A 14,338-nucleotide genomic window follows, 5' to 3' on the forward strand; every position below is an offset into this window, starting at 1 on the left:
CATGAATGATGGAGTCAGCTGTTGGTAAATAGAGGTTGAATGAATGAATGACAGACTGCATCTTAGCAACAGTGTTTTGCATTGCTGCCTTGATAGGCTGTTTGAGGGGAAGTTGGTAGTAGGCACTTTGGTGCCCGCCATGGCACCCCACTCACTGGACAGCTGAAGGTGTATGAGAAGCAGGCCTCCAATTCACAGGGCACACCCTACACAGGGCACCTATCAGTGGAGAGGTGTCAGACGACTTAAGGCTACTCCCCCTGGTCACAGTAAAATCAACAGTGCTCAGTTAACACTCTCTTCAGACCAAAAGGGGGGCAATTTAACATACTCCTAAAGATTTTTACACTTTTACACTTGTGATTTTACCATGGGGTCACAGAGGAGTAGTCTGAAGCCAACCAGAACAGTGGAACACAGCTACCATCAGTGCGCCCCTAATGTCTAAAAGCTAAGAGGAGGATCTTGTGTGTAAGTGTGCAGCATGATCAATAAACCAAAGCAAGCAGTGGTCAAACAAAACCTAGAGTACAGCGACAGCCCGCTGGTCCTTTCACAGTCTGAGAGATACCAAGGGCTCTGGTGGTAGGGCAATAACGTGGAGTTAACATGCAAGCACAGTCCATGTCCATTAGAATATTCTTCAAGGAAAAGTGGACCATGTTTACATTCACGTGTGTTTATTTCAAAGTTTACAGAACTGGCTGCATATGGATGAATGTGTGTAAGTTAGCTAGCTAGTGGTCCACTTTCACCTTTTAACCAAGGATGCAAGCAGGGCATGTTTAGAAACAAACTGTTAGCACTGCCATATTACCACCATGTTACTGACCTCCAAATTAAGCCCAAGGTCAAACAATTTTGAGCCTTCACATCATAAGCTCGTATTTGTGTCCGTTGTTTCAGAATGGCTTTCTGGAACATTCCTGGTTTGGATTTAAGTGAGTATGTGATGTGAATACATCTCCTGTCTTTCATCCTAAGAAAGCAGCTTGGAGATTTCTCAATCAATCCAAGTGAGAGGCAAAGAACTGAGTCCTCCACCCTGACCCAAGGTTCAAAGGTCAGGACATGACACTTCCTGTTTCTGCTCCACATCCGACCCACCGTCCGTGTCCATGTCAGAGTCGAAGAGCGAGCGTCCTGAGCGGTCGCTGGCCGGTGAGTGTGTCTGTGTGTCTAAGTTTGCGAGTAAGTGCGTGTGCGAGTGCGAGTGAGGGTCGGAGCGACTGCTGCTTGCGTCGCTCTCCTCCAGCGTGTCTGTCCTTGAGAAAAGCCCAAAGTCCAGCAGGCAGGCTGGGGAGGACCGGCCACTCTCGCTGTCCTCTCCTGTGTAGCACCAGTCCTCCGGGTCAACAAACCACTCGGGCCAGAACCGGCGCCGCATACGCTCACAGTACATGGCCAGGTTGATCAGCTCTCCTGGGGGGGATGGGGGGGAGGCACAGATGGGGGGGAAAGGACAGAAAGGGCAAAGGAATTATTATCTACATTTTAAAATCCGATGTACTGAGATGTAGATAGACTGTAGAAAGATTTGCAGAGATAGAGATAGCAGTTCATAAACTATTTTTGACTGTAGTGAACAGACAGATATGCACTAGAGCTGTACAGAGGTAATGAACATTTCGACTAAATACTGCTACTTCCATAAACATTTATATATATTATAATTATATTATTATTAGCATTGTATTATTACTATTATTCCAAATCTTGGTTTAGCATAATTTAGTTCAAGCACAGTGCAGTGATCTGGATAGGCTGGATTTCCCAGCATCATGATAACATTGATTTAGCCATAAACAAATAAATAATTGCAATTGGCTGGATGTAGATTCCTCAAATTTCACTTCCTCTTGTTTTCAGTGTGTCGGAACAGTGCAGCTATAGCACCCTCTAGTGGTCAAACAGCAGCTCATTTTATAACATCCAAGGTTACCAAACTGCCTTGTTATCAAACACACAAATGGCCTATACTACCTCATAGTGCTCCACTACTGGTTACGAAATGAAATGGCCTCATAAATAAACCATTTGACCCACTGATGAACACAGCGCCCAGAGTCCCTCATATTACAGCGTCCATCAACCTTCAGACGATGATTTCTTCAAGGTGACTTTCAGTGCAGTTAGGAAACACCCTGGGTCTGCCCGCGTGCTCCACCACAGAACATGATGTCCCTAAAGCACTTTGCTATCCCAGTGCAGCTGAAGCAAACTCAATGGTGTGTACGAGGTAGATTTACCATCAGAACAGTTATACTGACATTACATCGAATATCAAAAATGATATTATAGCCATTTAGAATCTTGATAGAGATTGTGAATTGCTTAGGCATTCTAAATACAACGTAATAACCCTATTATTTACAACATGTTTTATTTAGCAGGTGCTTTATGTCATATGGACAGCAGAGGACCGTATTTATTTTCATTAGTGTGCATGTGGTCAGGATATCAAACTCACCACTATGATGTGGGTGCCATCTTGCTCTCACAGTCTCTTCTATTCTGTTTGCTTTGTTTAGCTTTGTTTTGTTTTAGTACTGTCACTATTTTATTTCCTAGAAAGTCATAACTGTTCTGTTGCACAGACCACAGATTGCATGAAGTATGGACACAGGTGATGGACACAGGTCATTGTGTGTGTGTGTGTGTGTGTGTGTGTGTGTACTGCTATTACCTTTGATGAGCTGCTCTGGGCGTGTGCCAGGCAGACTCCACATGGCCTGGGCCAGGTGCCCAAACACGGTGGCGTCCACGGTGGTCAGCTTTGGCCCCATGATGTACTTCTTATCACCTACAGGGCACGGAAACAGATCATTTAACTCTCTCACTCACACACACACACACACACACGCACACACACACACACACACAGACAGACACACCTCTTCCCTCAATTGCTGTAATAGGATAGTTTAAAGTAATTTCCATTTACAATAAACTACCAGAATATGTATTACTGTTGCTATCTAAAGCAATTTGTGATTTTATATATTATCAGCAGTCTATTAACAGTATTCCTTAGAACCCATAACAAGAATCATCAGTGACAGGGCTATGTGCATTGGATCTGAATAATTGACAGCCATTACATTTCATAATGAAGAGGCAGAATTTCCAATTTCTCACCAGTAGAGGGCAGCACAGCTACAACACTGTGCTACACTGTATCACATATAACACTCTCTTTCAATACAGTAACGGTTAGCTCTGAGACAAACTAAAACACCAACATGATGGTACAGTATAATATAGACTTTGTCAAACAGTCACAACTGAATCTCACAACTGAACATACACACACAGAGTGAGAGAGAGAGAGAGAAAGAAAGGGAGATAAAGAGAGATAAAGAGAGAGAGAGAAAGAAAGAGAGAGATAAAGAGAGAGAGAGAGAGAGAGACACTATTGTACACACCGAGCAGTGTGGCCAGTGTCCTCATGTCTTTCTCCATGAGTGTGTAGACCTCCTCCTTGGAGAAGCGTCCGATGCCATGGCCGTACATCTCCTTCTTGACGATGCTGCCGGTCACATGGCTGATGATCCACTTCTGCAGGTCGCTCAGGGGACCCGTGATGGCCAGCATCTTCTGAGTCTCCTCCAGGTTGTCCACCCACTGGCAGTATGCAATAGTCCTGCGAGCACACACACACACACACACACACACACACACAGACACACCCACACACACACCCACACACACACACACACACACACACACAATATACGAAAAGCATGAATTAATGTGTAGAGATAAACCTATAAACACATGCGTGAATGCACAGATGTGAAACCATACAAACACAACACAGTCTATCCCTCTCACTTAAGCTGTACATACAAGAATAACCATATAACACAAACGTTTGGATCGATTATAATATAAAAATAAAAAGTAATATATATAATATAAAAATTTATATAATATAATATAAAAAGTGGAAAGACTGTTATTTACTGAAAACAATTCTGTTTTTAGACAAAGCTTTAAAAAAATAGAAGTGATCCTGGGGTCTGTTTGTAAACAAACTTGGTTGCTGTGGACAGGCCAAGCATTGATTACTTTACAACAGCATTGACGACAGATAGCAGTAAAAGAAGGGGGAGAGGGACAACACCACCCCAATACACACACACACACACACACACACACACACAGTGGTATAGTCTATGCGATGCGCAGGACTATGCAGTATACCCACTTAAAAAGCATCACCATCACAGTATACCCACTTAAAAAGCATCATCTCAGTATACTTACTTAAAATAGGCAAGGATATGTATTAACATTTGAAGTTGATAACAGTATACTGTACCCACTACAGCTAACTAGACTACATCACAGTACACACACACACACACATGTCCCCGCACCATCATCAGAACCACAACCCTCACCCTGGACCAGATACAGGAAGCACACACACACACACACACACACAGATCTTAATAACTGTCACACTCTGTCTCTGTGAGAGCTGGAGGAGACTGGAGGGAGGTAGTGGCTCTGTTCATTCCGCTGTAATACAATCTGGGCCTCTAACAGAGTCAGACCCCAAGGAAATGGCAGAAGCCAGAAGACAAGAAGCAGTACAACAATCACAGACAGCACTGCAGTAACAGCACAATGGTGGCAATACACTAGAGTGGCCATGAGCTCACTTACTGTGCATCTAATGGGCATGAAAACAACATTAACACACCATAGAACAGCAACCGCATTAGAATCATAACAGCATAACAATAGGCCAGAGAATCACTTCACTACGTGGCTGACAACAACAAGGTCATACAGTACATGAGTTGTGTGGCACATAATGACTCCTCTCTGATTGACAACAAGGTGATATGTCTAACTCAGGAGTTACAAGTTGTGTATCCCTTCAAAAAGAAGACGAAGAAGATAATGATATATGCAGGAAATACAATAGAGGAACGATAGCTAAATAGCATGCAAGGATTTCACAGTATGTTTGTCCAACTCTACATTTTCAGTTTTTGAACATTCAATGAACCCAAATATTCTTTACAATGTTCATTTTCCAACATTCCCGTCACACCGATGTGACTGTACACCTTTAAGGGTTTTAAGGGCATGAAAGATGTAACTATAACATTACCACAAGTCTGTAAGAGCACTGAGCATAGACAGTAATGCACAAACAGACACAATGTACTTTAGCAGAGAGTATGCCACTACAGCTGCGGCAAATGATCCCTCTGTATTATAACAACCCTAACATGGGTTCACAGTTCCATGAACAACTCCCTCCGGACTGCAGAACAGGGACTTAATGTAATGTCAAACTCTAGACCAGACCTTTTCAGCTTTACTATTGAGAGACCTCCCCACTCATATCAAACTGGATTAACTTTCTCTCAGACAATTATCTCATTAGACCGACGACAGACATTCATTAAATTCACTGGTACTCTCTTCATGGAAAAAGAAGCAAGGCTGCTGAGATTATGTCTCCAGCTACACAGGCTATTAGATGGCAGTCTCCCTATGAATAGAGTGCAAAGAGAGCTTCTACAATGAACTACAAATAAATAATATGGCATATTTACATCACATGAAATATTCATTAAATTCAGTAAATCTACTTGTTGATTAGGATATCACTGATTCTTGAGATAAGGGACAAAACATGTTCCGAATCAAAATGTTGCAATTTCCCTTAAAAAAACAATACATTTTTTCATTTAAAAAGGCTTTAAAAGTTGGATATGAAAGACTTGTGTATGTTTAGATTCTTAGTTTTGGCTATATTTCTTTATATTATTTTATAGTAATTTCATAAAATACCGGCACTGTACTATGAAAGCCCATGCAAAGTGCACATGATACAAACAACTGATCAGATGAAGTTCTGAAGAAAAAAAGTATTGGCTAATTTAAAGCAGCAGTGAGAAGCTTTGGTTAAAAATGAAAGGCAAAAACCTTACAAACTCCAAATAGCAGCACAGCTGGCTTTGATAAAACACTTGCTGACCTGGCAAACAGAATTGCATAGTGCATAGCCTCGTAGTGCGCAGATGCTTTTGTTTGTCCTTCACATGACTAAATACTATGAAAATCCATTAGAGGAGTAGGCGGGTACACATTGCCTATGAAAACATGCTTCGCAAAGTGGCAAATTGTAGCATACTGTCTCTTTAACTGGTAGGGATCCCTAACCCCCTGGGGTCCATGCCAGGTTCCAGAGTGAAAATATTCCCAAATCTACCACAACCTTCTTCAACGGCAGCTTCAAATACACACTTCTACCAGTGACTTGATATCAAGGCAGCAGCAGATGGGCTGTGCTCAAACATGATAGAGGCCTCTCTGCTCTGATCAATACTGCTCTGACTATTTCCAGAGGGCTAATATCAGCTTTCACTATAAATGAATAGAGGTGGAACATTACTCAGCGGATGTGTAGGATGATGCTTGTTCTTCAGCATATACAACCTTGGCCAACATTCAAAACAGATTCAGATTCAGTAAAAGCTTACAATGCTTTGTCACAGAAGTACCGGTACTAGTAGTGGTTAAGACTGGAGACATAATAATGATCGACTATTGAATAGACACAGATAAGACCTGCCTGTTATAATGACAGCAGTCCACACAGTAGTATACGTGTCGTTCCTGCTAAAGCCCATAAGGGACTGCATTATTATGTCGGATTACATGCCATCTGGATTCAGCTGGTTTGGTAGGCATTCATATGCTCATTTGCAGTCCTCTTCTTCGTAATAATAGCGTTAAACGTGTCTTCATACTGTGTATAGACATATGTGTCTAACGCAAAATGCTACAGTAGTTCTTAGTGACAGCCCTGACTGGATGGTTGGCCCTAAAGGTAAATGTTAGGTAACAGATGTTTTTTATCTAAAATAACTCACTGAATTGTCAGGTTGTCAAGAGCTGGCGTTGCATTTTTTGTCCACCCACTGTCCAGATGGGAAAGTAATGATCACACTCCTTGCAGAATAACAAATAACAAATTCCAGTTTGAAGAATGTGAATGGAAGTATTTATCCTGTGGATATGTTGTGAATTGTGTGAATCAAATGCTTTTACTGCCCAGGGAGCTATTCTGTCACGGTGTGAATACTACTGGAGTCAGTCACCTTATAAATAAATAAATAAATAAATAAATAAATAAATACATTTTATGGAGCCAAAGTGCTCAGTATTTCACCATAAGCCCCCAGACTGACAGTGGAAAGCAACACCTACAGTAGCCTCCCTAAGAACAACTAGCCCCTCTACTGCCCCACAAGCCCATCCATTATTCAGTGAATAGCCATATGGGGACCTAAATATAGCTCTGTCTTAAGGGGAGGGGTCGATGAGAGAGAGAGAGAGATAGAGAGAGGTTGCAACCAACGAAAGAGAGAGAGGGAGATAGATAGAAAGAGAGAGAGGAGAAGGGATTAAGTGATAAATACAAATATGAGGTTAATAGACAGGGAGGTAGAGGTTAAAGCAAGTGTGCAGTGATGTTTGTTTATATACAGTATATATATTGGTGGTTTAATATATTATGTTTCCATTACAAGAAAAGTCCAGTGCAAACCCATGAGACCACACAGGGCTTAATATTGGTGGTTTAATATATTATGTTTCCATTACAAGAAAAGTCCAGTGCAAACCACACAGGGCTTAAAGCAAAGAGAATTTCTGTGCCTGAAATTATCTGAAATTTTCAGAGCTGTTATATGTAATCGTCTATTCATCTATTTTCAAAACTTCAACAGCTCGGCCCATTCTTGAATTCCTGCACAGGGCTAGACAACTTTAAGCCTGGAGCCATGTTTGTCTTCTTGTACAGGACATTCTAAAAAATTCAGCAAAGCCCTCCTCATTCTGCCAATCCAACATATACATAACTGCAAACATTTCCTACAGTTCAGCTCAACATCTACCAATGAAGAGGAACACCCCCCCCGCCCCCCCCTTCACTGATATGATTTCTCAGCATCAGCGGATTGCTTTCCAGTAAGCCAGATTGAGGTCTCCCATTCCTGTCAGGCTGACTCACCAGTAGAGATGCTCCTCCACCATCTTGGTAATGGCACGAGCCACCGCCTTCTCCTGCTCGCTCAGGCTCTTGTTGAGGTTCGCCCCCAGGTTGTCCTCCAGGAAGTCGATAATGAACTCCGTTCCAGACACCTGCTGCCGGTTGTACTCAATCCAGGGCATCTTACCTTGAGGGGAGAGCTTCCCATCAAAGTAGTTCTGTAGAGAAGAGGAGAAGGTATAATCATCATTACAGGGACAACAATCCAGCAATCACACAAATTATCAGAGCTGGCCAACAGTTAGTCTCAAATGGTTAGATATGTATCACTACATGCATGCAGGGACAACTGTAGCAAATGTAGTATTTAGTTTCAGTGTAAGTGGGAACAATAACAGGTTGAGTTGTTGTGGAGATCTCTATAGAGAGATCATCTGGTTGTGTTTACATTCACTATACATTCAGTAGACTACTGTTCTTTTCATATACTTTTGTTATGGTGACAGACCCTCTACCTCACAATACTTGCATTTTGAGTGTAATTAATAAGCCAAAACGGGACAAAATAGACAATGAACAAATTCAAGAAGAATTGACTGACTGAAGATAGATATCACAACTACAGTACCGGTATATTGTTATAGTGATTCATTTTTGGCACAATCATTGTTTAGTGAAAATCTGTTCATGGTCAGGACAGCCTTAGTTGGACCTGACTCCTAATTCCTACCCTGGATATCATGCACCTCAATCAGGCCACTTTCATCCTTTGTGGAGAGAAGGGCTAGACCAGTGAGGGGTAGAGGGGGCTATTTGCACATCAAACAGGGCTGTTATTACAGTCACTAACAGAGCACATTTGGGTTTGCTTCACATTTAAGCCTCGAACAGCAGCTCATTTTAACAATCACCCATCTAGCGCAGAATAACTCTATTCAATCAAAATTTACACTTACAAAGACTTTGAAATTGTCTAAAGATCACAGGAGAGACGCATAAAATGACTCCCAAAACAATACTGAAACAGTGGCACACAATGATAGATAGATAGAGAGAAATAGATAGATACTTTATTGATCCCCAAGGGGAAATTCAAGATGATGAGGTCTTAGCGTCTCAGCGAAACAAACATGGCTGACGGACAGGCAGTCTTTTGTAAAGATTCAAGGTTCATTATCTTTATCAATAATGCCAACATCAAATCAGTGAAACAAAAAATATCAATAATGTGCACAGTGCAACCAAAATGTAGAAGCTAACTGATGTCTTCTAGAACTATAGTATCATGGGACCAGAAATGACTTCAAACGCACAATGATGACAGAAAAGAGGATGTGGCTTCTCTCTTTTGTACCTTCCCAAAGCCTGCCATACACAACATTCACTGTTGCAGTTTGTTTATGGTTTCAATCTGAGTGCTCCTCAGTTTACATACGCTGTTTCAAACGGTAAAAACCATGCTAACTATTCCAAGCCATATTTATTTATAACAAATTCCCTGCTGGAACACATCTACATCTGTCCTCACAGCGCTTTCCTCCACTTCCTTCTCTCTGATGGCCACAGCTGACCGTTGCTAGTTCTACGCTACAAAACACACACACACTCCCAAAGCCTGATTGTGCTGAGTGTGTGGTGTGTTACCTGGGGTGTAACAATACACCAAACCAATGGATCAGCTGCAACTCCTCAAACTAAAGCTATGCCTTGTGTCTGCCTGCTGCTCATGACCTACAGTTGAAGTGAAGGGCTCTAATAAGGAGAATTCTACTACAGCTACGGTTTGGAGCTGAAGCACGAAAGGCGTACATATTTCTTTGTAACATTTACAAAATCTAAGCGAACAAAGCACTATACAAACATTTATCTACTCAGATGTCCTTCCATTAAGTTTGTTTACTTTTATCTAACTGGTGCGGTGAAGTGCAGAGCTATACTGACACACACCAGCACACAAGTATAAACACACTCAATAAAGTGTATGCCACTTGCGTAGTTTAGGTGAGCTCTTGAGTTAATGGAGAACCACCTGTGTGATGACATTGGACTGCATAGATTCAATGCAGATCCACATACTGTATCTGGCTAGTTTTATGTTTTTGAAGTCAGTGTCGCAAGACTGAAATAAGCATAGTGGCGACACATGAAAGCATAGTGGCAGTTTCGTAGGGTAGGGTAGCGGCAAAGATGAAAGTGAAGCAGTACTGCTACGTTAGGGGGAAATGGTGAAATAAATGTTTTAAAATGTTACTAGTGAAATGAAAAAATGAGTCTTGTTGCATTGAGAGCTCAAGGGGCTGTGTCTATAAGGATGGCAGCTGCTAGGGTTGGAGAGGTGTCGCCATTCTGTCTCCTCAAACCACAAAACGCGATTGTGGATGTTTGTGTTGTGATTTCGGTTGCGGTTTACATATCGTTACAGCCCTAGTTACCTGGTAGGGAAGGTCCATCATGCGTAGGAAAGTCTCTATCTTGAGGCAGCGTTACAGCCCTAGTTACCTGGTAGGGAAGGTCTATCATGCGTAGGAAAGTCTCTATCTTGAGGCAGCGTTACAGCCCTAGTTACCTGGTAAGGAAGGTCCATCATGCGTAGGAAAGTCTCTATCTTGAGGCAGAAGGGAGAAAGGCTGGGTACTCCGCTCTTTGGACGGGAGAACTGGTGCAAGATGATGGCATCCTTTGAGTCCATCTCCACCTCTTTCCTATAGACAAACAAAACAAAATACACTCTCACTCTCAACACAAGGACATTATGCAACTGTAAATGCACATCCAACTCCATATCTACCTTATTAGAGGCAGTATCACCAGAGCCATCATAGTTAGAGCACCTAATGGTGCAGAGGTTTAAAAACACAGTGCCGAGTGAGATATGACCATGATGGTGACCAATTCTGTTGTGAGTCTGGCTCTGGTATGGTTTAGTTACAGCCAAGAGTCAGCTAGAAAAGTAATGTGTGGGTGTCTCTCTCTCACACACTTCTCTCTCTCTCTCTCTCTCTCGCACATACACACACACACACTGTAAGTGCAGTAGGACAGAATAAGGACATCTGGTTCCTTCATTAATAATTCAACCTAAAGAGGCAATTTCTTCTGATCTCAGCTTCAGCTAGCAACTGAGACTATTACATCACAAATGTCATGATGGAGTTAGACAGACTAGCCATATATTAAATGGAACAGCAGATAAATTGTAACCCGGCTCCACCGCCTAGTATCTCTGCTCATTTTCATCTTATTGAGATACTAGTTTGGCTCCTCTCAATGTGTTTACATTTCCCTCAGCCACCAGGATGGTGGGCCAGTTAGTAGAGGGATGTTAGTTTTGAAATCGAAAGTGACTGTTGTAAATGGTAGTAGCAATGCCTGTAAACACAATGCCTGCAATGTATACAGCAAAGGTAAATACATTGTTTCATGACCGTTGATGTCGTTTATTATCAGTTTTTAAAGGTTAATCAAAGTAGAAAATAATGTTAGGAATCCCTGATCAATGCTAAGGTTGGAAACATTCCCCAATAGAGAGTATGCAGACTCTCTTCACAAAGTGAAAGGAAGTAAGTGAGTCTGAAACCAGGTATCTAAATTGAGTACAAGTAACACTTTTTTGCTCAAATTTAGTCATAGGCTACATCGTACTCGTTCAACGCCCCTCAAACTCTTTACACGCACGGTCTACCATTTCCTCGAATACGATGCAACGCATTGGCTGCTGTTGTCGCTGTCCATGGTACCAAGGTGCTAAAACCTGCCATTTTTACCTACCATGTACAAATGTCAGTTTTAAGCCTAACTCTGTCAAACGCTGCATTTATATTTGCATGCAATCAATACCACGACATATGTTCGATATTCAAATCATCCAATCATCAAAGGTTCTGGAAAGTGGACTGGAATTTTGATTTCGAATTCCAGGGATTCTGACAAAATGGCCAGAGAGAGATCTGGAATGAAAATACAGTAGCCTGGGCGGCACATTTTAGACCACTGCAGTGAAAGCCAGTGAAAGCTACCCTAAAACTAGACAAGAGTAAAGCCCTCATCACATTAACAATAGACCACACCTAATCCCCAAATTCGGACAGATTAGGCACTGCTGGCCAAGGGCACGAGCACGCGAAGACACACCTACTATTAAATATTTCCCCCTAAAAGACCTCGGACGCTCACGTGAAGAGTCGGTGTAGAGGACGTCCGGGCACAAGTGTACCGTTAAAGGACATCACGCGTGGGAAACTTACGGGCACGCAGCTTGGCATAAACCGACACGTGACGCACCAACACAGTTGTGGACATTTTTTTCCATATCATTTGTGGAATGAAGGGAGGAAGGGGAGGGGGGATTAATGCCTGCTCGTGCGGTGCCGCACGTAAACAAATCAGATCATTGCAACTTGATGTGGAAACAAGATATGCAAAGACTAAAGCTACAGGGGAATTTTTTTTACCACAAATGGGAAGAGTGTATTCTGATGCTTAGCAACCGAATCCACATGATTTGAGGGCACGTTTCACGCGCAGAGGGGATGCAAATGGGAATACAGTGCATGAGGCGTCAAGAACCCTTGTTGGAATAGCTTATTAATGTTGAAACATTTACACTGACGTTAGTACTGCCAGCCCTAACAAATAGGCTATCCCAGGAGCATCGGGTGGCCTGGCTGTGGCATCCTACCTGATGGACAGCAGCTCGTGTAGAAGGTAGGCAGCGGCAGCAAGGAGAGCACCACCCGTGACATACAGAGTTTTCTTCCACCAGGACTCCGAGCCCAAAGCGGACATGATCCCGCCGTAGTCCTGTAAGGGAAAGGCAATGATGTATCCATAAAATGAGTGGCGCTCATCGGAGCCGCCGAGTCCGAGGGGCAGGCTCTGATTCCGCCCGAGTTCCACAACGTAAGACCGGGAAGAGGCGAAGCAGGTTCCCCAGAACATTATCTCTCTGGACCTCCTCCCGTGATTTTCCGCTCACCCTACCCGGCTTCATCTAAATTCTCTACCGGTGTCCCCTCATGGCTGTATTGTACACGCTATTAAATGGCGAAACATGCATCCTGACGGAAGCTGCTCCCCATAGCCGATCAAGTACTGCCTGCCTCCGCTGTGGATGCTGAGTGCCTTTGTCTGTTCCAATCAGTTCCAACCAAGACCGGTGATGTCACCACGCCTAGATCCGTTTCTAGAAAGGGTAGGAGCTAGTTCTTAGCAATCTTGGTCTTCTACTAGGCTAGCTACAGGATGCTGGTGAAAGCACCAAACTTTACGACCATGTTTAATTGTTGGATTCCACATGGATGTTCGAGTTGGAACCTTTCCACTAAACACCCGTGAAGACTGTTATAGGTAGCCTACTGACCAAGATTGAGACGGAAATTAGCCAACGACCCTTTCTAGAAATTCACCCCTAAAGTTATCCATTGTCCAGTTATCCAGTTATACAACTGTCAAAATAGGCTATAATAAACACAGGCTACTTATAACCAATTATACAGGCTAGATTGCGCATGTGCATTGGTCGCTCATCTACCAGATTTTAGTGGATATCATACGGATTATTTGGCCACACTTTTAGTATGATATCATACGAACTATTTGAGGATACGTTTAAAAGATTAGATAGGCTCCTAGGCTAGCAATACAATTCGCTCCAGGTCCTAGAATTCTTTAATTAGCCTTGGCCAATCAAGCAAAGCCAGAGCTAATAGTTAGGCTATTTAATTAATGGCGTTATTTGGTAGGCTACTCACATGACAGTAACTTCGGATATACAAAATACTCATCTTGGTGTTCAGGATGACGGCACTGCAGGTGTGTGGGCACTGTGTTTAGCATCGGACATTACAGTAGCCTAAGTTACAAAACTTCGTTTTGTAAAGGTTTCATAAGGCTTCTATCGGTAACGTCACGAATCTTCTCGCGTCCAAACAAACCGGTACCCCCCAGTAGGCTATTACGGATCTATGCGTGTGTGTGCCCAATGCGGCACCAGGGTGCCAGGGGGGCCTCAGCAAGTTGGAGGGGAAAATAAAAGCAAGAAATAAATACATTTGAAACATTTAAAATATACTATGAGGGTTGTTATACAATGCCATTATAATAATGTGACACATATCTGAAGATATTTCCCATGATAATGACTGGGAATAATAGTAGAGTGGTGGCTCTCATATAGCAGAAAGCCCCAAATACATTTTTTACACACTGTATGCTCCATCGAGATGTGGTTGTGGCTAAAATAATTATTAGATTAGCTTAATGTATTTTTACATTTGCCGTAGTATTGTCGATGGGTTTAATAACACATCAAGGGGT

At 42.5% G+C, this 14,338-nt stretch overlaps 1 protein-coding gene across 1 annotated transcript; it reads right to left on the reverse strand.

The window, feature by feature from the left end:
• Window positions 1–1,057: 1,057 nt before the first annotated feature.
• faxcb (failed axon connections homolog, metaxin like GST domain containing b) lies at window positions 1,058–12,961 on the reverse strand. Its single transcript, XM_076279421.1, has 6 exons — window positions 12,702–12,961; window positions 10,590–10,725; window positions 8,045–8,241; window positions 3,426–3,643; window positions 2,687–2,803; window positions 1,058–1,422 (listed from the first exon to the last, which is right to left on the reverse strand). Exons 1-6 carry the CDS (start codon window positions 12,959–12,961, stop codon window positions 1,058–1,060), a joined length of 1,293 nt encoding a protein of 430 aa, XP_076135536.1.
• Between the last annotated feature and the right edge of the window lie 1,377 nt (window positions 12,962–14,338).

The sequence above is a fragment of the Alosa pseudoharengus genome, unplaced genomic scaffold (genome assembly GCF_046254945.1).
Source record: "Alosa pseudoharengus isolate Yale_2024_CS ecotype anadromous, Long Island Sound unplaced genomic scaffold, YU_APseudo_1.1 YU_APseudo_1.1_scf_12, whole genome shotgun sequence".
In the NCBI taxonomy this organism is placed as follows: domain Eukaryota; kingdom Metazoa; phylum Chordata; class Actinopteri; order Clupeiformes; family Clupeidae; genus Alosa; species Alosa pseudoharengus.